Source organism: Zalophus californianus, chromosome 11 (genome assembly GCF_009762305.2).
Source record: "Zalophus californianus isolate mZalCal1 chromosome 11, mZalCal1.pri.v2, whole genome shotgun sequence".
In the NCBI taxonomy this organism is placed as follows: Eukaryota; Metazoa; Chordata; class Mammalia; order Carnivora; family Otariidae; genus Zalophus; species Zalophus californianus.
The window spans coordinates 65,341,675-65,364,912 of record NC_045605.1 but is presented as its reverse complement, the minus strand read 5'-3'; the positions used below and the strand labels follow the sequence as shown (position 1 = coordinate 65,364,912).

Genomic DNA, 23,238 nt, shown 5'->3' with positions numbered 1-23,238 from the left:
AAGAACTAAGTCCTATTGAGTCTCCCCTTAGCGTTCATCCAGTTCTGTGTTCTCCCTACAGTTATGGTTTTTCCTGTCTAATTGATGTTGTTACTTGAAAGCTAGTTGTTCATATGTGTATTTCAGTCAAAGGCCTAAAAGGAATGAGATGCCAAACCTAAGTAATTTCTCTTGGGTCATTTAAATTGCTTGAATGCGCTTTTAAAGAAAAATAGCACTTGCTCCTGGAAGAGGTATCCTTGTTTTCATCTACCCCAGGGCAGCTACCACACTGAAGAGTGTAGAGGCTTTGAGAGGCAGCCTGCTTTGTGTGTCGCCTTGTCCCCACACCCATCACATCGGCCCGGGAGAAGGAAAGATGTATTTGCCTTTGTTTGACAGTCTTTCTGATTCCTGGCCTAGAATAGGTGGAGTCAGAGTTTTATATGTTTGTCTGCTCCAGTGAATCTGTTAGTTTCTAGAAGGAAAAGTCCTAAATTATACCCTTTTTAAAAAAAATCATCTTTTTACCCTTCTTTCTGATACTCATTTTTTTTCTTGTTAGTATTCCTCTCTCTGCTTCAAATGGATACACTGTTCTCCCAGTAAATTAGTTTAGTAGGGAAATGGATTAGCGTTAAATAATTTGAGCACTGGAAGGAGGTCAAAGGTCATTTTGTTTTTCCATCTGATTGTAGAGATGAAGAGACTGAAGCTCAGGAGTTTTAGTGACTTGCTCCAAATCATGGTGTCAGCAGAGCTAGGACTAAAGTCTGAGTCACCTGACTTGAACATTTGGTTCATGTTTTGTAAGTTAGGGAAATGTTTGGAGACTTTCTGACCGTCTGAAATTCTCTGAGTGAGAGAACTCTCCGAATGAGGCCTGAAGAATGAGGGGGTCTCTCTCAGTTCCAGAAAGGATTTTTTCCAAGAAGAAATAGGGCCCTAAATCATCAGGGATAGACCACCAGACTATCCAAGGATTCAATTGACTCTGTAACTCTAGACTAAAGGTGAAACCCAGTAAAAATGTAAAATATTTTGTCTTAATAATAACATATTTTAGATGCTTTTTGGTTTGCAAATTGTAAGAAATTATCACACAGTTTTCTAATTTACCATATTTTGGAGTTGATGTTTTGCCATTTGATTCTTTTTCCAAGTTGGTAGCTTTTGAAGTAGAGCGAATTAAAGTTGAAGAAAATAACCCATTGAAGATAATAAAGCATGTCAGAGAACTTGCCGAGCAACTATTCAAAAATGTAAGTAAATATGTTTTAGACAGTCATTAATTTTATTTTTTAAAAAGATTTATTTATTTGAGAGAGAAAGAATGGGTGTGTGTGCAAGTTGGGGGAGGGGCAGAGGGAGAGACTCTTTCTAGCAGATTCCCGCTAAGCATGGAGGAGCCCCACTGGGGCCCCCATCCCAGAACCCATGAGATCATGACCTGAGCCAAAATCAAGAGTCAAATGCTTAACCAACTGAGCTACCCAGACACCCCAGACAGTCATTAATTTTTAAAACTATGTAATTATTTTGTTTAAAAAACTAAGAAGTGTCATCTTTCTAGTTATCTTTTTGCTCTGACTTAAAACCTTTGGGATTATAAGTTACAAGATATTACAGTTGGTCCTGTGCATCAAAACAGACCTCATTTTTCAAAGTGATTTTCCTGTCAATCAACTATGTTACGAAAACATCTTAGTCACAGTTTTCCAGTTTGTTTTGTGCCCTCATTGTGATTTTCATTTAGGACCCTGTGTTCTTGAGAGCAAACTGTTCGTTTTTAAGACATAAAGATTAGACTCATTGGAGACCAGAACTAGAACTGACCAATGTGTCTGCTTTAGTGTGGTGCAGTGACTGTCAGCTGGATCAGGAAAATTGTTTGAGTTGTATTGTTTTGAGCAGACAGGGAGTAAAAAGCTGAAAGAAAGAGAGCAGGTTGCCAAGTGACCACAGAAACTCAAGGGTAGAAATATTCCTTTTATAGAAGAAATGCAATTAAGTTATAAAGATTGGGATGTGATAAAGTGTGAAGTAATCGTTTGGATGCCAAGACAAAAGAGAACCTAAGGTGACAGGGAGATTACATGCATGCAGAAAAATGGATTTTGGCTAATGATTGCTAGTCATACTTCCTACCTGTAAAGCTTTTCAGAGTTGAAACTTGTACTAAGAAAAGGAAAGTAAATGGAAAGTATGGTTTTCCAGGGGAAAGTTGAAGGAAATATATTTAAGAAGGATTTGGGGTCAGTATCGCAGTATTGTTTAACTTAATTATTCGAATAGATGGAACTTTTTGGACATTGGGTCGTAAGTCAGTGCTTTGTCACATCCATTTGAAATCTGAGACCCAATTGGATAAAAACAGGAATGCTAAGTTGTGTTTGTTTCATGTTATTCAATTACTTATGAATTTTATTTCTGAAGTTATTTTAAAATTTATCCCTTTGACTAATACCCTACACTCTACATATACAACTGTGTCCAGTATAATAAATCTATTTCTTGATTAGTGTGCTGACAGTTTAAAAAAGAAGAGTTCTGTCAGAAGGAAAATGTGTGTTCTGTGGTGGTCTTCGGCATTTATGATGGTTGTGTAGAACTACTGTAGAGCATGACCACGTGAGAAATTTCTGTTGATGTATTGTAATAATAATAACAAATATTGAGTGTGTAGCACAATGTACCAGGCATGGGATTAAGCACTTTACATGCATCATCTGTAATCATCACAACCGCAGTGTTAAGATAGGTGTCATTATCCCTGTTTTACTGGGGACAGCTGGCTCAGAATCAGATGGCCATGAAGTGATTGAATCCGGATTTTAAATTCAGAAACTTTCATCTGTCCAGTTCCTGAGCCTATTTTCTTTCCCCCCATTAGGCTGGCTCATCTCCAACTGGAAAAATAGTGCTATTTCCAATGACTGACTTTTATACTTTGTTCTTTATAAAGCACTTTAACATACTTTCTCATTTGATCTTGTAAATGACCATGGGACATAAATAGGGCAGATGTTGATATGTGAGGAAAATAGAAGTTTTTTTTCTTGCCCACTGGGAGTGATTTACTGATGGATTTCAAAAAAAAATAGCAAAACATCAAATGGGAATCAGTGTTTGAGATTTTGGGATTGATCCCTTGAATAACTGAATGTTTATTTCTTAGATCTTTACAGGACCATTCCAAAACTGTAAAATTTTATAGCCTGTAAGTGACCAGAACTGGGGTTCTGACACAGGTTTGTCTCTGTTACATGACTGAGTACATAGTGTATGTACGGGAGTGTGCCAAGCCACTTTGATGCAAAAACAAAATAATTTCCTTTTTTGCCATCCTAGAACTTAAGTTTTATGATAGCTTACACTACATACTACACACTATACTACATTACATAGTTTACACTAAGCTGACACGAAACTGAAAACTGCAGTAAAATAAATAATAATTATGCATTCTTTTTTTTTTCTTTAAATAGACACTTTATTGTATCCACAGGTGATAAAATCGCAGAGCTACTGTTAGGCACATAAATACAGACCCTGCTAAATATTTAATGTTATCGAGCTTGTGCGACTCCAGCATGGTTTTGAGGCCAGTGACCTCAGTGTCTGTCTTCCTGTTTGTTTGGGTGACAGCCTGATCTTGCTGGGCATGCAATGACACCATTTCTGTCCTCATTTCCAGCAGCTTCCTTACATTCAATGAATACAATTCTTGCACTGTGCTCTTTTCTAGATTGAAGTCTAACTTGGTATCTGTTTGGACTTTGATTACTTCATCCATTACTTATTTTAACTGATGTAGTTTAAGGTTTATTTTCTCGTCTGAGGGCTGTAAATTCACTCTTCTCCAAAATAATACCTTTTTTCACATTAGCAGTCTGAGGCATTATTTGCTGAACAGCGATCTCCTGCTGCATTTTGGTGACCATATCCTTGTAGACAATAACCATGTTGGTGTCCATGATCTTGACCAATGCAGAGGCAGTGATTCCTGCTTGCTGGGTTGGGAACCCATTTTCTTTGAGTAAACACACTAAGGCATGGGTGTCAAAGTAGAGCTTCTTGTTCCCACAAGAGGTGAAATCTCCCCTTTTGTGTTCCAGATCTCTCCCCTGCTCCAGCTGCAGGCTCCCAGCAGAAGGGCTTAGTTCTGTCCTGGAGGAAGCAAGGGCAGCCACTTGGCTCTGGCACAGGTGGAGGGCGCCGATGGTCCAGGCACCTCCAGACAGTCACCTCTCCACAGGCCTCAGCAGCCTTCCTGGATTTGGGGGGAAGGGATGGAGGGTCCTGGGCATTAGCACTCCCGGTGGGCAAGAGGCTGGCACAGGAAGGGCACGAGCAGCTAAAAATTATACCTTCTTAAAGGTAAATATAAAACATATATAACATGCACCACACCTATCCTTTAAAAACAACACTTTTAAAGTGATCACCATGAGGGACTGTATTACTAGTAGGAAACGTAAATCGCCCTTTGAATGTATTCTATATTTTTTAACCCTTATTGGGGTTCCCCCCCAGTCTAATTCTGTTCCATTTAGTTTAATCAATTCCATTCTTTCAGTATGTATTTATTAAGCATATGCTAGTGCCGGGCATTTTCTAGGTACATGATTCCCCTAATATCCTTCAAAAGAGGATACATGTACACAATGAGTAAGAATTTCAGAATATCCCCATGGATTGTCATCAGACTTTCTGAGACTCCTTCTAGTTGTAAGATTCTAAACTCCACATGGTCCCAACATTTCTGAAGTAAATACATTACAAAGTTAAAAAGCAGAGCATGATGGTAAAGTTACTTTCTTGGGTCATGCAGGAAGTCTAGGGGAGGGAGGATGGTCTCAGTGCAAAGAAAGTAATCTAGATGGTTCTATTTTTAACTAACCAGTTTTTTTTTTTTATCACATTTTAAAATTCCCTTTTGGTAAGCAAGAACCAACCATATAATTTGACTGTTTCCTTATTATTGGGTTAGAATTGAGACCTGGTGATTCCACTTAGATGTTTGTAAATACTTTGTTGCAGTAAAGTCTGGTATGTGTACCTAGTCTCTCTGCTTCACTTATCTTTGAAGTACTCAAAAATGAACCTTAATTGCTGTTTCTTCTCACCACTCCTTTATATTGCTTTTTAATGAGTCAGAATGTGAGGAGGCATGAGTAGGATGTTGTAACTGGGTTTAGGTGCTCTTTTAACTTTCTGGAGCTTCCTAAATAACTAAGGAAAGAATTTGGTGAATTAAGTATCGGAGGGGAATGGTAAGGGGACATGAAGGAGAAGGAAGGGAATAACCCCATTTGAGACAAATTGTGTAAGCATTGATAAGGTTTATACCATGAAGATTATCAATCATTCATTATACAGCTTTTCTTTCCATTTTCAATGGATAATGCTGGATCTGGGTCTGCTCACTTTGGCTTTCAGAATTTTCATGTCTGTATGACAGACAGCAATGGCTCTATCTCTATGATTCTCCATACACACTTACAAAGGACCACTAACTACACACAAAATGGGAATGTTAAGATAGGCCAAGATAAGAGCTTTATAAAACCTCCATTTGAAGGCATCAAGAAATCAGTTGGACATGTGTTTTACTGTTTTACATAGTACCATTTTTCTAATTTGTTTTGCATCTGCAGTAGTACGTAAATATTTGCTAGACTGTGTAATTTGTTTGACAGCTTTCTTAAAAGAAAAATGAGAAGACTTGGACTTTCTTATAGAATAATATGAGATTTCTATTTGTGCTTTAAGAGTATTTCATTGCCCAGGATTGCAGTGAATAGATTTTAAAATCCTAATGGGAGAACAAAGCCCACATATGGGAATAACCTTTGTAAATCATATAAGGTCTATAGCGTTTACATTTCTGCATAAAGTTAATTTCACTACCAGGCAGATTTAATCTACACTGTTGACATTTGTACTCTTTGCCAACTGTGAATTAAAGGATTTTGTTGTTATAGGAAGGAAGTAAAATACTGTGATCATCTTTAGTCTTAAAAAATCAAACCATAAACAACTTACTTAGATTATTGTGGTGAAATGAAGCCCCTAACCCAAGCATAAAAATCACACTTCTTCCCCTATTTTATCTGATTTATTTGTTCATTTTTAAGTCAGGTTTAGTATGATACAATTTACATATAGTAAGATTTACCTTTTTTAAATGTTCTCTAGATTTTGACAAATGAATGAAGCTATACAACCATCACCACTACAATAAGGACATAGAACATTTTTGTCACTCCTCCAAAGTTCCTTATTTTGTTATAATCACTTCCTCCTACCATCTCAAACTTAGTAACTGATCTGTTTTCTGTCTCTGAAGTTTTTGCCTTTTCTGTAATGTCAGTATGTAGCTTTTGAGTTTGGTTTCTTTCCCTTAGCATAATGCATTTCAGATTCCTCTATGTTGCTGCATGTATCAGTTGTTTACTCCTTTTCATTGGTGAATAGTATTCCATTGTATGGATGTATCAAACTTGTATTTATCTGTTAATGAACTGGAGGGCAGTTTTGGCAATTATGAACAAAACCACTGTAAACATTTGCACTGGTTTTTATGTGAACATAAATTTTCCTTTTTCTTGGATAAATAGAAGTAGGTCGCTGGGATATATGGTATCAAAATATTAACTTTATAAAACTGCCAGACTGTTTTCCCAAATGTCTATACCATTTTGTATTACTACCAGCCATATATGAGTTCCATTTGTCCCATATCTTTAACAACGTTTGGTATCCTCCGTTGTTTTTTTGTTTTGTTTTTAGCCATTCTCATAGGTGTGTAGTGGTATCTTACGGTTTTAATTTGCATGTCAGCAGGCCAGTGAAAGTACAGGTCTCTTCTCTAGTCACTATATGCTCCTTTGGCACTTGTGAAAAGAGTACTTGTCTTAGAATCGAAAGCCTTCGTCTTGAATCATAAATTAGAGCAGTGGTTCTCTACAGGAGAAACCGTCCCCTCCAGAAATTTGGCTGTGTCTGGAGACGTTTCTGTTTGTCACTGCTGGAGAGGGTGTGCTACTGGCATCTAGTACATGGAAGCCAGGGTTGCTTCTAAACTTCTTAACAACATACAAGATACACGCTACCCCCCCCCACCCAAACAAAGAATTATCTAGGTCAAAATGTTAATAGTACCATGGTACAAAAACCCTGAATTAGGGCAACCAGCACATTAGATATTAAAGTCATACACCAAATTTATTTGTATTAAGGATGCAACTTTAATTCAGTTGGGTGATCATTTAAAGTCCTGTGAGGATGGAAAATTGAGAATGTTTCCTTCCATCAATATTGTATTCACAGCTAGGCAACCCTAAAAAGTCGAGTTACATTTTGTCAGTGTTTAATGACTTAGTCCAGTGATAGTATTGATTTCAGCTATATTTGTAAGGGTTTATATAACTTGCTATCCCATACAGCCCCATGAATAATTGGTGCACATTAAATAATTATTAAATAACCTAAATTAATATGGGAAACTTCACAGCTGCTAACAAGGTCACATCGATTTGTCTGTCGTTCACTGCTGAGACCAACATGTAGGAAGAAATTTTTTTCCCCATTGTTGCCTACTTTGGATTTCCAGTAGGGTTTGGGGCTTTTGTTTTATTTTGTTTGCTTTGCTTTTATTTGAAGTGCATTCTCAGCCTTGTTTTCCGTAAGCCCTAGGCATATTCTCATTTGGCTTGCCAAAAAAAAAAAGAAAGAAAGAAAAGAAAAATCCATGTTTCCAGACCAGATGGTATGTGTGTCATTTTTTCAAGTCTGAGAAGTTCACTGTACTTCCCAGTACTATCATATATTCTCAAAGCAGGATTACAGAGCCCATTTCTTGGAAATCATTATCTAATTTTAAAATTCCCTCTAAACAATAGTGCATTTTGCTGGCTTTTTTGGGCAGTTTATCTTGGTTGCCTTGGACAAAATTGTTACCATGTTCTCTATAAGTGCTTAGTTGCCTGAATTTTTTGTTAGTAATTTATAATTGCATTTCTCTACAATCAAAGATGAAAATTTGGCAGCTTCTTTATTCTATTGAAAATAATGAATTTCCTTGTTTCTACAAGGATGTTCAACAACAAAACTGGGCTGCAGTTTTTAATGAGCTCAGTAATCTTCAAGGGACTTGCCCAAATGCAGTTGAAGTTCCAAGTAAGAGCAGATGTTTCTAAGAATATGCAGAGTTCACTGAGCCTTAAACTTCTCATTTCTTGTCTTCTCAAAAGTCATTATGTGAGTGATTAACATAACATAATAAAAAAAAAAAAGTCATTATGTGACCAAGTTGGGTGTAAGGTAGCAAATGTTTCTTTATATTTACCACACTGCCCGTTAGAGGGCAGCAGTATACAGACACAGTGGCCAGAAAACCAAATACTTGTGTTTCAGGGGCATGAGCCCTTTTTGCATCTTCTAAACACAATTGAATATAATTTAGTAACTATCCCATAATCTGAATTTTTATGAGGACTATCTATACAGCTACAGGATAGCCTCATTTTGAACTTTGTTTTAAAATGATTAAAAAATGCTTTTTAGTCTTGTGTATAGATTTGGTTTATAATATTTCAAATGGCTTATGAGAAGAAAAACACTATTAATGACTAATAGCAATATCTTTTCTTTAATAAGTGATTTCTGTTTTAAGACTTACTGACTATACAATTATTATTGTTGTTAAAATTTAAGTAGCTGGTGATATGATGGGATTCCTGGAAGAACAATATAGTTTAAGTTTTAGAGGCATGGTGTCATACCATAGTATATGCAGTGAATAAATATTTTTTTCAAATGAATGTACTCTAGATTTTTGGAAAACAGCTTTCATATTTATTCTGGGGAGTAAATATGTGTGTATGTGAGTGTTCTAAAAGCCTTCCTATAACAACTCATTTTGTCCTCACAAGAACCTTATGAAGTAGGTACTGTAGTATTATCTAGATTACAGATGAGGAAACTAAAACACAAGTGGTGAGTGAATTGACACAGCACCAGGTCACATGACTAGTAAGTGGCTAAGCTGGAACTGGACCCAGAGGTCTGACAGAGAGCAGGCACTAAAAATACTTTGTTGTACTACTTTCTCATTGAATTGTCTAACCTTTCCCTCTGAATTGTAGTGCCACCTGTCACATTCTTACACAGAGTCCTGTTTTGGGGCTCTTTACTCCATTAGCCTTTTTAATCTTTCACTGGTACCAATTGCCATACTATATTAATTATTACAGGTTTATATAAGTTTTGATATCTGGGAAGTGTGACTTTTCTACTTACTCTTCTTCAGAATTATCTTGACTATTTGGGGATCTTTATTCTTCCTTATAAAGTTTAGGTGAACTTAGCACATTGCAGGAATTTGACTAGAAATAATATGTGTATCCTTATTTTTCTAAATGACCTTAAGTCATTCTTGGAACAATATAGAAGAATATACAATAAGAGAGTTAGATAAAATATAGTTAGAAAGGATACTAGCATCACTAAGATTCATTTTCTACTTTTATTTTTCCATGTTTTAAAATTTGTTACAATGAATATTATTTACATCATGGAAAATAAGTTGAAAATTTTAATTTTTATTACAAAGAAAATAAATATAAATAGAAGCAGGAGTAATGAAGAATGTACTTTAAATGATTCTGATCCAGACCTCAAAATCCGCATGAATTACCTTTCCAGCCTGAAAAAAATCTGCCAATGGGTTTTAGAAAATTGATATTTGTAACTTTGAGAAGGTATCTTAGACATTGTGCCTAAAGAACAGAGAAAAACAAACATACTACTTTTGAAAAGGACAGTTTCAGAAACTACAGACAAGTGATACTGGTGTTAATCCAGGCATAATTTTAGAACAGTTTTTTCAGCGTATAGTTTAGAAAGTGGTGATCATGAAGACTTGGAGAGAAATTTATTTATTTTCCCCTGCCCTCGCTAAAGATACAAAGGAAAAATACAAAGTAATAAAGGTTACTTTGGCAAGAACAAGTTTTATACCTGACTTCACCCTCTCAGGAACCTTGTAAGAGAAGCATAAGTATATCCCTTAGGCAAAGTTATTTACCCAGTATCACATAATGAGTAGAAGAAAAACTAGAACCCGGGCTTTTTTACACTTAAAAGAGTACTAATTCCATTGTGTTGCTGAGATATGCTGCCTATATCATCTTCCATGATCCAGCTGTTTATCTGGGTCTGGGCCAAATAACCATAAAGAATTGTGGGGAACAGCTCTCATAGATGATGACGATGTCCATTTTAACCATCTGAAGAACATATACAGTAGTATTGAGCTTAATCTACAACATGAATAACAGGTTCAGGGGGAAAGGGGAATTTTCTGGTTGCAAAGGATAATGGTGGTAAAGCAGCCTTCCCTGTAGAACGTTATTGAAGGATGGATTCCACTCTGCCTGTAGTATTTGAAATATAATCCTACTTAACTAGGTGACTAGATAAAAATTTATGCCAACCTTAAGGGTCTATGAAAATATTAACTGACACATTTAATTCAATTACTGCCAGTCTAAGATGTGTTCAACATTGTGTCCCACTCATTAAGAAGTAGTTTAGGGTGCCTGCTATGTGCCAGGCAGTTTCTGGGTGCAACAGATATGTAGCAGAGGACAAAAAATGTTTTTTTGATTGGCTGAAATGTTGGCCCTCATGGAGCCAACATTTTAGTAAGAGAAGGGTAGACAATAAATGAGTTAAATAGAATTTATAGTATGTAAGAAGGTGATAAGTGGTAAGGAGAAAAATATAATAAGAGGAATAGGGAGTGTGTTAGGGGGTATAATTTTAGATAGGGTGGCCAAGAAAGGTGGCATTTGAGCTAAGAAATGCAGAAAGGGATAGAGGATGCTGTTCAAATTGTAGGGGGATAGGCAGAAGGAACAGTTAAGTGCAAAGGCCTTGAGGTGGGAACAAGAAGGCCTATGTGGCTAGAGCAGAATGAAGGAAAACAGTAGCAGGACAAGTCCTATAGGAAAGCCAGATTTTGTAGGGCCTTGTAAATTATATTAGGAACTTTGGATTTTACTCTCAGTGAGATGAAGAGCCATTTGAATGAATAGAGTAGTTAGGTGATGGTTTGACATACTTTTAACTAGATCACTCTGTCTGCAGTGTTAAGAATAGAGTAAGGGAGGGAGCGAGGGTGGAAGCAAAGAGACCAGTCAGGAGACTATTCTGTGGTAATATAGAGATGTTGGCTTGAACCACAGTGTTAATGTAAAGTGGTCAGATTATGGACATATTTGAAAGGCAAAATCCAAAAGGTTTGCAGAGGAATGGATAATTGGGTGTTAGAGGAAGGCATTAAAGATGACTAAGCTTTTCACCTGAGTAGAAAAATAAATATGGCATTTACTGAAGTAAGGAAGACTATAGAAAACAGATTTGGAAGAGATGAAGAGTAAGTGCTCCATTTTGGACATATATTTAAGATGTTATTTTAAATCCAAATGGAAATACTATGTGTGGACAGTTGAATATATGGGTATGGCATTCAGGAGAAAGCTCAGTGGGGGATAAAAATTTATGAATCCTTGGTATTTCTGTGGTTCAAATATTGAGAATGGAAGCTGTCACCAAGGAAATAAGTATAAATAGAAAAGAGGCCCAAACTCTGAGCCCTGGGGTTTTCACATAATTAAGAGATTAGGAAGATGAAAAGTAGACAGAGATGTAGCAAGAAGACCTAGAAACCAAGTGAAGAAAGCCTTCATGGAGAAGGAGTAAGAGTGATAAGCTATATCAGATGCTGCTGATAGATCACATAAGAAGTAAGATTGTGGTACTCTCTTTTATGGCATGTATCTGAGTTATGTGTAATCACTCATCTGTCTGATTTCAGTTTGAGGTCCCCTGAGCTCCCACTCTCTGCCTGGCAATCTGCCATTGTTATTTTAACTTTTGACTCATTTTACCTGTTTGATGTTGCAGGAGAATCCCAACCCTCATATGGCGTTCCAGAAAGTTCCACGCCCGACAGAAGGATCCCACTTGCGAGTTCATATTCTTCCTTTCCCAAAGATTAATGAAACTCGGGTACAGGAATTAATACAGGAAAATCTTGCTAAGAACCAGAACGCACCTCCTGCTTCACGGGTGGAAAAGAAATGTGTTGTGCCAGCAGGTCCACCTGTGGGTATGTATTTGTCTGTTCTTTTGTTTTAAAAGTAAACCTTTCATCAAGATATAAGACACAAAAATGAAAGTGTACCACTTGACAAATTTTTACAAAGTAAACAAACTTCCATAACCAGAATTGGAGCATTGTTAGCACTCAAAACACTGTTCCATTCACTGTCTCTCACAAATGGTAACAACCATTAACCTACCTGCTACCACTACAGAATCTTTTCTTTTTAAAAAACAACTTTATATTGAGATAGAAGTCACACACAATAAAGCTCACTCTTTAAAGTGCACAATTCAGTGGTTTTTAGTATATCCCAGAGTTGTGCGCCCATTTTCACTATCTAATTTCAGAATATTTTCATTATGCCAAATAGAAATACCCATACCTAGTAGCAGTACTTCCATTTTCCCCCAAAACTACTCCTTCCCTAGCATGAGGCAATAATCTACTTTCTATCTTAATAGATTTTTACCTATCTTAACATTTTATATACATGGAGTTATACATTATGATCTTTTGTAACTGGCTTCTTTCATTTAGCATAATATTTTCTTTCCTTTTTTTTGCTTAAAATTTTTATTATTTATTTTTATTTAAATTCAATTAATTAACATATAAATGTATTATTAGTTTCAGATGTAGAGGGCAGTGATTCATTAGTCTTATATAATACCCAGTGCTCATTACATCACGTGCCTTCCTTAATGTCTATCACCCAGTTACCCCATCCCCCACCTCCCCTTTCCTCAAGCAGCCCTCATTTTGTTTCTTATGCTTAAGAGTCTCCTATGGTTTGTCTTCCTCTCTGATTTCATCTTGTTTTATTTTTTTCCTCTCTTCCCCTATGATCCTCTGTTTTGTTTCTTAAATTCCACATATGAGGAGATCGTATGATAATTGTCTTTCTCTGATTAACTTATTTCCCTTAGCATAATACCCTCTAGTTCTATCCAAATCATTGCAAATGGCAAGATTTCGTTTTTTTCATGGCTAAGTAGTATTCCATTGTATATGTATATACCACATATTCTTTATCCATTCATCTGTCAGTGGCCATCTGGGCTCTTTCCATAGTTTGGCTGTTGTGGACATTGCTGCTCTAAACATTGGGATGCAGGTGCCCCTTCAGATCGCTACATTTGTATCTTTGTGGCAAATACCCAGGAGTGCAAGTGCTGGGTCGTAAGGTAGCTATGAGGAACCTCCATACTGTTTTCCAGAGTGGCTGCACCAGCTTGCATTCCCACCAACAGTGTAGGAGGGTTCCCCTTTCTCCACATCCTTGCCAACATCTGTCATTTCCTGACTTGTTAATTTTAACCATTCTGACTGGTGTGAGGTGGTATCTCATTGTCATTTTGATTTTTATTTCCCTGATGATGAGTGATGTTGAGCATTTTTTTCATGTGTCTGTTGGCCATTTAGATGTCTTCTTTGGAGAAATGTCTGTTCATGTCTCCTGCCCATTTCTTGATTGGATTATTTATTCTTTGGGTGTTGAGTTTGATAAATTCTTTATAGATTTTGGATACTGGCCCCTTATCTGATATGTCATTTGCAAATATTTTCTCCCATTCTGTGAGTAATATTTTGGTTTTGTTGACTGTTTCCTTTGCTGTGCAAAAGCTTTTTATCTTGATGAAGTCCCAATAGTTCATTTTTGTCTTTGTTTCCCTTGCCTTTGGAGATATGTCTAGCAAGAAGTCATTGCGGCTGAGATCACAGAGGTTGCTGCCTGTGTTCTTCTCTAGGCTTTTGATAGATTCCTGTCTCACTTTTAGGTCTTTCATCCCTTTTGAGTCTATCTTGATGTATGGTGTAAGGAAATGGTCCAGTTTCATCCTTCTGCATGTGGCTGTACAATTTTCCCAACACCGTTTGTTGAAGAGACTTTTTTCCATTGGATATTCTTTCCTGCTTTGTCGAAAATTAGTTGACCATAGAGTTGAGGGTCCATTTCTGGGGTCTCTATTCTGTTCCGTTGATCTCTGTGTCTGTTTTTATGCTAATACCATACTGTCTTGATGATTATAGCTTTGTAATAGAACTTGAAGTCTGGAATTTTGATGCCTCCAGCTTTGGTTTTCTTTCTCAAATTTCCTTGGCTATTTGGGGTCTTCTCTGGTTCCATACAAATTTTAGGATTATTTGTTCCATTTCTTTGAAAAAAGTTGATGGTATTTTGATAGGGATTGCATTAAATGTGTAGATTGCTCTAGGTAGCATAGACTTTTTTTTTAAGTTTTGATTTTTTTTTAAGATTTTATTAATTTATTTGACAGAGAGAGATTCTCCCTCTGAGAGAGAGACAGAGTGCACAAGCAAGGGGAGTGACAGGCAGAGGCAGAGGGAGAAACAGACTCCCCACTGAGCAGGGAGCCTGATGCGGGACTTGATCCCAGGACCGCAGGATCATGACCTGAGATGAAGGCAGCCACTTAACCAACTGAACCACCCAGGCATCCCGGTAGCATAGACATGTTAACAACATTTGTTCTTCCAATCCATGAGCATGGAACGTATTTCCATTTCTTTGTGTCTTCCTCAATTTCTTTCATGAGTGTTCTGTAGTTTCCTGAATACAAATCCTTTGCCTCTTTGGTTTTGGGTGCAATTATAAATGGGATCAACTCTTTAATTTCTCTTTCTTCTGTCTCATTGTTAGTGTATAGAAATGCAACTGACTTCTGGGCATTGATTTTATATCCTGCCACTTAGCTGAATTCCTATGTGAGTTCTAGCAGTTTTGGAGTGGAGTCTTTTGGGTTTTCCGCATAGAGCATCATGTCATCTGTAGAGAGTGTGAGTTTGACTTCTTCTTTGCCAATTTGGATTCCTTTTATTTCTTTTGGTGGTCTGATTGCTGAGGCTAGGACTTCTAGCAGTGGTCAAAGTGGACATCCCTGCTGTGTTCCTGACCTTAGGGGAAAAGCTCTCAGTTTTTCCCCATTGAGGATGATACTCACTGTGGGCCTTTCCTATGTGGCTTTTATGATATTGAGATATGTTCCCTCTACCCCTACACTGTGAAGAATTTTAATCAAGAAAGGATGCTGTACTTTGTCAAATGCTTTTTCTGCATCTATTGAGAGGATCGTATGGTTCTTGTCCTTTCTTTTATTAATGTAGTGTATCACATTGATTTGCAGATGTTGAACCACCTTTGCAACCCAGGAATAAATCCCACTTGGTTGTGGTGAATAATCCGTTTAATGTACTGTTGGATCCTATTGGCTAGTATCTTGGTGAGAATTTTTGCATCCATACTCATCGGGGATATTGGTCTGTAATTCTCCTTTTTGGTGGGGTCTTTCTCTGGCTCTGGGATCAAGATAATGCTGGCCTCATTCCTTCCATTTTTATTTTTTGAAACAGCTTCAAAAGAATAGGTATTAATTCTTCTTTAAATGTTTGGTAGAATTCCCCTGGGAAGCCCTCTGGCCCTGGACTCTTGTTTGTTGGGAGATTTTTGATTACTACTTCAATTTCCTTGCTGGTTATAGGTCTGTTCAGATTTTCTGTTTCTTTGTGTTTCAGTTTTGGTAGTTTATACCTCTCTAGGAATGTATCTATTTCTTCCAGATTTAGTTGCTCATAATGTGTTTTTATAATTGTATTTCTTCAGTGTTGGTTGTTATCTCTCCTCTTTCATGCATGATTTTATTTATTTGGGTCCTTCCTCTATTCTTTTTGATAAGTCTGGCCAGGGGTTTATCAATCTTATTCTTTCAAAGAACCAGCTACTCGTTTCTTTGATTTCTTCTACTGTTCTTTTGGTTTCTATTTCATTGATTTCTGCTCTAATCTTTATTAATTCTCTTCTCCTGCTGGGTGTAGGCTTTATTTGCAGTCTTTCTCCGTCTCTTTTAGGTGTAAGGTTAGGCTGTGTATTTGAGACCTTTCTTGTTTCTTGTGAAAGGTTTGTATTGCTGTACACTTCCCTCTTAGGACTGCCTTTGCTGCCTCCCAAAGATTTTGAACAGTTGTGTTTTCATTTTCATTTGTTTCCATGAATTTTTTAAATTCCTCTTTAATTTCCTGGTTGACCCATTCATTCTTTAGTAGGATGCTCTTTAGCCTCCATCTATTTGAGTTCTTTCCAAATTTCCTCTTGTGATTGAGTTCCAGTTTCAAAACATTGTGGTCTGAAAATACACAGGGAATGATCCCAGTCTTTTGGTACCAGTTGAGACCTGATTTGTGACCCAGTATGTGATCTATTCTGAAGAATGTTCCATGTGCACTTGAGAAGAATGTGTATTCTGTTGCTTTAGGATGAAATGCTCTGAATATATCTTTGAAGTCCATCTGGTCCAGTATGTCATTCAAAGCCCTTGTTTCCATGGTGATCTTCTACTTTGATGATCTGTCAATTGCAGTGAGTGGGGTGTTAAAGTCCCCTACTGTTATTGTATTATTATCAGTGTATTTCTTTGATTTTGTTATTAATTGGCTTATATATTTGGCTGCTCCCACGTTGGGAGCACAAATACTACAATTTTTAGATCTTGTTGGATAGACACTTTAATTATGGTATCGTGTCCTTCCTTATCTCTTATTAGTCTTTGGTTTAAAATCTAATTTGTCTGATATAAGGATTGCCACCCTAGCTTTCTTTTGATGTCCATTAGCATGATAAATGGTTTTCCACTCCCATACTTTCCATCTGGAGATGTCTTTGGGTCTAAAATGTGACTCTTGCAGACAGCATATTAATGGGTTTTACTTTTTTTATCCAGTCTGATACCATGTGTCTTTTGATTGGGGCATTTAACCCATTTACATTCAGGGTAACTATTTGAAAGATAAGAATTTAGTGCCATTGTATTACCTGTAAAGTCACTGTCTCTGTATATTGTCTGTGTTCCTTTCTGGTCTATGTTACTTTGGGGCTCTCTCTTTGCTTAAAGGATCCCTTTTAAATATTTCTCGCAGGGCTGGTTTAGTAATCACAAATTCTTTTAGTTGCTGTTTGTTCTGGAAGCTTTTTATCTCTACTATTTTGAATGACATCCTAGCTGGATAAAGTATTCTTGGCTGCATATTTTTCCCATGTAGCACCCTGAATATATCATGCCAGTCCTTTCTTGCCTACCAGGTCTCTGTGAATAGGTCTGCTGCCAGTCTAGTGTTTCTACTCTTGTAGGTTATGGACCTCTTGTCCCCAGTGGCTTTCAGGATTTTCTCTTTGTCTCTGAGATTTGCAGGTTTCACTATAATAAGTCAGAGTGTTGACCTATTTTTATTGATTTTGAGGGGGTTCTCTGTGCCTCTTGGACTTGAATGCCTATTTCCTTCCCCAGATTAGGGAAGTTCTCTGCTATAATTTGCTCCAGTATACCTTCTGCCTGCCCCCACCCCTCTCTCTTTCCTCTTCTTCTGGGATCCCAATTATTCTAATGGTGTTTCACTTCATGGTATCACTTATCTCTCGAATTCTCCCCTTGTGATCCAGTAGTTGTTTATCCCTCTTTTTCTCAGCTTCTTTGTTTTCCATCATTTTGTCTTTTAAATCACTAATTCTCTCTTTTGCCTCATTTATCCTAGCAGTTAGAGACTCCATTTTTTATTGTACCTCATTAATAGCCTTTTTGATTTTGACTTGATTAGATTTTGGTTCTTTTATTTCTCCAGAAAGGAATTCTCTTGTGTCTTCTATGCTATTTCAAGCCCAGCTAGTATCTTTATAGTCGTTATCCTGAACTCTAGTTCTGACATCTTACTTATGTCCATACTGATTAGGTCTCTGGCAGTCAGTACTGCCTCTTGTTCTCTTTTTTGAGGTGAGTTTTTCTGTCTTGTCATTCTGTCCAGAGAAGAATAGATGAACAAGAGAACAAAATACTAAAATGGCAACAATAACCCCAGAGAAATGTACACTAAACAAATCAGAAGAGACCTGAAACCGAAAAATAAAAAAGAATTAAAAAAAAAAAGGGAGGGGCGCCTGGGTGGCTCAGTCGTTAAGCGTCTGCCTTCAGCTCAGGTCATAATCCCAGGATCCTGGGATTGAGCCCCGCATCGGGCTCCCTGCTCAGTGGGAAGCCTGCTTCTCCCTCTCCCACTCCCCCTGCTTGTGTTCCCTCTCTCACTGTGTCTCTCTCTGTCAAATAAATAAAATCTTTAAAAAAAATTAAAAAAAATAAATAAAAATTTTAAAAAAAGGAATATAATCAGACAGTTGAACAGAACAGAGCAATACACTGAATCCTGTGTGTATTTTGGTCTCTTTGTTAGAAAACTAGATCTCCAAATTGTAAAGAAAGAAAAACTTATATATGTACAAAAATAAAATTAAATACAATGAATGAATAGAATGTAACTGTAAAAATGAAAATTAAAAGACAAAAAAGAAGTAATATAAAGAGGTGAACAGAACAGAGCAATACAAGATATCCTGAGTATATTTTGGTCAGTTTGTTAGAAGAAACTACATCTCAAAATTGTAAAAAAAGAAAAACATATATATACAAAAATAAAATTAAGTACATTGAAAGGATAAAATATAACTGTAAAGACAAATTAAAAAAGACTTTCACAAAAAAAAAAAAAAAGAAAAGAAAGAGAGAATATGATCAGACAGGTGATTAGACAGATTCTGGGTGTATTTTGGTGTGTGAGAAGAAACTGCATCCCAAAATTGTAAAGAAAGAAAAATATATATATATGTATATACATGAAATTAATTATATATGAGACATTATATTTATATATAATATATATATGAGACGATATATAATATATGAACATATATATGAAATTAAATACAATGAAAGGATAGAATGTAACTGTAAAATTGAAAATTTTAAAGTATTTTTTAAAAAGTTGATAAAATAAGACATTGGTTGAAAAAGGAAAGAAAAAAAATTAAAATTGGAAGACTAAAGAGGGGCGCCTGGTTGGCTTAGTCATTAGGCGTCTGCCTTCAGCTCAGGTCATGGTCCCAGGGTCCTGGGGTCGAGCCCTGCATCGGGCTCCCTGCTCCGCGGGAAGCCTCTTCTCCCTCTCCCATTCCCCCTGCTTGTGTTCCCTCTCTCACTGTCTTTCTCTCTGTCAAATAAATAAATAAAATCTTTTTTAAAAAATGAAAGACTAAAGAATCATGGGAAAAAAACCATGAATTATTATACTATTTTCCCCTAGTTCTAGAGTTTTGCAGTTCTTTAGAATTAGTAAACTTTGTCTTAGCTGGATGTTCTTATGGTTCTTCTTGGGGAGGGGCATGTTGTGTTGATTCTCAAGTGTTTTTGCCCCTGGCGGAATTGTACTGCCCTTCCTGGGGGGCCAGGCTAAGTAAGGGGATCTGATTGCTCTGTGTGACTTTTGTTCCCGGAAGGCATTCTGTGCCACTTTAGAGGATGAGAATGAAAATGGTGACCTCCTGATCTCCAGCCCTGGAGCTGAAAGCTCAGGGCCCCACTCCTCAGCACCCTCAGGGAAAAGCAGGCAATCACTCCTGTCTCCCTGGTCTCCATCTGCACTCGTGCTACCCAGCCTGTAACCTTGTGTTTCTATCTCAGGCACATGACCCTGTTTTGTGTCTCCAAACCCTGTAGACTCCTGCAGTGTGCACCCGTGTTGCTCCTCCCAGGGGAAGAAACGGGGTCTCAGTGTGGTTCTCCCGCTCTCTGGGCCCCTGCTCAGAGAGCTGTTGCCCAGCCATGCCATGGTTTGTGATATATGGCAACACCGAGCTGAGAGCCCATTCCTGGGCTCACTGATTGCTGCCGGTTTCTGCGCTCCGATGCCTGGGAACTCTGACACACTCAGGCACTCCCAGTCTTCCTGTGATCCTGGGGATGCTGAGACCACACTGTCCCACCAAGGATTACATCCCACTTCTGTATCACTTTCTGGTGCCAGCTTATAGAGGCTCCCCCCCCCACACACACACAGCTTATCTTCCTTTATCAGAGAATATAATTTGCAAATATTTTTTCCTGTTTTATGGGTTGTCTTTACTGATTTTTATCTCTTCCTTCTTCAGCTATTGAGGGAGATGTGTTCAAGTCTCCTGTGATAATAGTAGGATTGCCTATTTTTCTTCATATATTTTGAAGATGATTTATTGGATGCAAATATGTTTATTAAATGTTGTATAATCCCGGTGATTGATCTTTTTATCATTATGAAATTTTCATCTTTGTCTCTAGTAATGCTTCTTGCCTTAAAATATACTTTGATGTTTATATAGCTATGCCAGATTTCCTTTGCTTCGTGTTTGTATGGTTTATCTTTTTTTATCCTTTTATTTTCAAACTTTCTAGGGCCTTATATTTTATGAATGCCTCTTGTAAACAGCATGTGGTGGTTTTTTTTTTAACCAGTCTCTTACTATACTTCTTATATTATTTAATAATATTACTAATATTTACATGAATATAATTACTGGTATATTAATGGCTTTAATGTTATTTACTGTGTTGTTTTTTCTATTTAATCTTCCTGTTTTATGTTTCCCCCTGCTTTCTTGCTTTCTTTTAGATTAATAAAGTATTTTTCTTATTCCATAATTTATCTCTGTTAACTTGTTTATACATTTGTTTGTTGTTCTTTTAGTGGTTTACCTAGGGGCAGTAGCACACATCTACTTTTGCCAGTTTAGCTTTCACCAGAAACTTTGTAGGTCAGCCTAGCCATCTGCCAGAATCAAGCCTGGATTCTCAGCCTCCCGTCTATACCCAATATTGGCAAATCTCCTAAGGGAAAAGTAGATGTGTGTGTTGACTCACCTCGCTAGCTTCTTTTCCCTTCTCTGGAATTGTAGGTCCTCCTGTTCTTGTGCTTCTGCGGCAATCTGATATATTTAAGTAGATCATTTTGCATTTTATCTGACTTTTGTAATTATTCCTGGTAGGAATTTTAGTTTGCTACAAACTGCTCCATCATACCTAGAAGTAAGTGTAATTTTATTACCAATGGATAACAGTATAGTCATTGTATATTTACAGAGTAATGTTAATTTGCCATTATTTTCCAAAGAATTAATAGCTTTTTCTTAAGTGTTGATTGGACTTTCACTAGAGAAGAGGATGGAGAAGGTAGAAATGTTAGGGTAAATAGTTATCTTTTGATGGAGTTAGGTAATTTTAATATTCATAAGCTAGTTGAGTACCTTCTTTAAATACCCACATGAACAGATGAGGAGTTTGTTTAAAATTTAATTTGCTTGAATTGTCTTAATTGTCTCAGTATTATCTTTGTATAATCTCTTTACTTTCCTAATTTTCAATCCACATTGAATTCTTTCTTTAGATATGTGTAGAGTATCTCACTATAATCAGTGAGAGAGATACACATGACTCAGTATTTAGCCCTGCGTGTAAAACCTGAATGAATGAATGAGTGAATACAGGAACCTCTGTCCAACTTTCTTGTTCATTTGGGTTGATCAGAATCAGGATTTTCTTTGTACTAAAATTAAAAGGTATGAATGTTCCATTTTACATGATACTCATTTAATATGAGTGTAAAATTGCTTTGTCCCCTTATGAGGCATTCACATTTTGAGAGGTTAATTAGTTTCCACCCATTCCTCAGAGGAGCCAGAGTAATGGTGATTGACTGGAACTAGCATTAGAAAGCTAAAGCCTTAGAAAGGAAGCCCTGGGAAGTCAAGTACTCATAAGCCAGAGTTGTCATCAGATGTTAGAAAGTATTAGAATGCCACAGCTGGGCATTTGGCCAATCTGAAGTATCAGTAACTCTAAGTGAAGAATTTTCTTCTGGGAGTGAACTAAGTCATAGTCTCAAATACTCAAGTAACTAAACAGACTTACTACCAGAACATGTGGGTTGTTTTTTTTTTTAACTGCTTGCCCTAAAGAAAATTTAAAATACTGCTGAAGAGATTTTGGAATTAAAAGTTTATAAACACAGGTTAAAGATGTTGCTCAATAAAATATGTGGGAGTATTTGGAGACTCTAAGAAGTTTCCTACTCTAAATATAGATCGATTTCTATTTCAGTCTATTCCACTGACCTTCATGTGTGGGAAGCCCCAGAGCACGCAAATTAAGAATGACCATTTCAGGGCACCTGGGAGGCTCAGATGGTTAAGCGTCTGCCTTCGGCTCAGGTCATGATCCCAGGGTCCTGGGATCGAGTCCCGCATCAGGCTCCCTGCTCCACGGGAAGCCTGCTTTTCCCTCTGCCTCTCTCTCTCTCTCTCTCTCTCTCTGTCTCTCATGAATAAATAAATAAAATCTTTAAAAAAAAAAAAGAATGAGCATTTCATACAGAAGAGTCATGTGAAATAATCTATTTAATCATGGTCATGCAGAATATCAGTGTTGCATGATTAAATCATTAAAAATGATTTGGGGGCGTCTGGGTGGCTCAGTCGTTAAGCATCTGCCTTCGGCTGGGGTCGTGATCCCAGGGTCCTGGGATCGAGCCCCACATCGGGCTCCCTGCTCAGCGGGAAGCCTGCTTCTCCCTCTCCCACTCCCCCTGCTTGTGTTCCCTCTCTCGCTGTGTCTCTCTCTGTCAAATAAATAAATAAAATCTTTTAAAAAAATGATTTGAAGAAAGCTGGTAAATATTGAGTTCTATTGTCTAGTTAATGATATGTGCCAATTGATTTCCTGATTCTGATAAAGTGCTCTAGTTAGGTAAGATGTCATCGTTGGGGGAAGCTGAAGTGACAAATGCATGAGTCTTCTCTGTACTGTTTTGTAACTTTTCGTGAGCTTAAAATTATTCAAAATAAAGTTTTAAAAATGATTTGAAGGATATAAGATTTTGTATTGATGAAATGAAAGGGATGTTAATAAGTAAGATATGATAGTCTTTCTTCTTAGGTATGAGGGGAAGTGAAGAGATTATGCTTTTAGATTCCAAGAGCAGCCATCAAATATAAGGGGTCTTAAAAAGCAGAATCAGACCTATAAATGTAGAGAACAAACTGATGGTTGCAGGGGAGGGAGGGGTTTGGGCAAAATGGGTCAAGGGAAGTGGGAGATACATGCTTCTAGTTATGAAATGAATAAGTAACAGAAATAAAAGACACAGCATGGGGGCGCCTGGGTGGCTCAGTGGGGTAAGCACCTGCCTTCAGCTCAGGTCATGGTCCCAGGGTCCTG

At 37.2% G+C, this 23,238-nt stretch overlaps 1 protein-coding gene and 1 pseudogene across 3 annotated transcripts in view; one reads left to right on the top strand and one right to left on the bottom strand.

The window, feature by feature from the left end:
- The window catches only part of SBF2 (SET binding factor 2), a 474,770-nt gene that overhangs the window by 282,242 nt on the left and 169,290 nt on the right, over positions 1-23,238 (top strand). For all 3 annotated transcript variants that reach the window (XM_035722821.1, XM_035722820.1, XM_035722819.1), the window contains exons 13-14: positions 1,143-1,241; positions 11,956-12,160. In XM_035722821.1, coding sequence (XP_035578714.1) covers positions 1,143-1,241; positions 11,956-12,160 — 304 coding nt within the window. The remainder of the gene's footprint in view (positions 1-1,142; positions 1,242-11,955; positions 12,161-23,238) is intronic.
- On the bottom strand, positions 3,473-4,809 carry LOC113914355 (annotated as a pseudogene).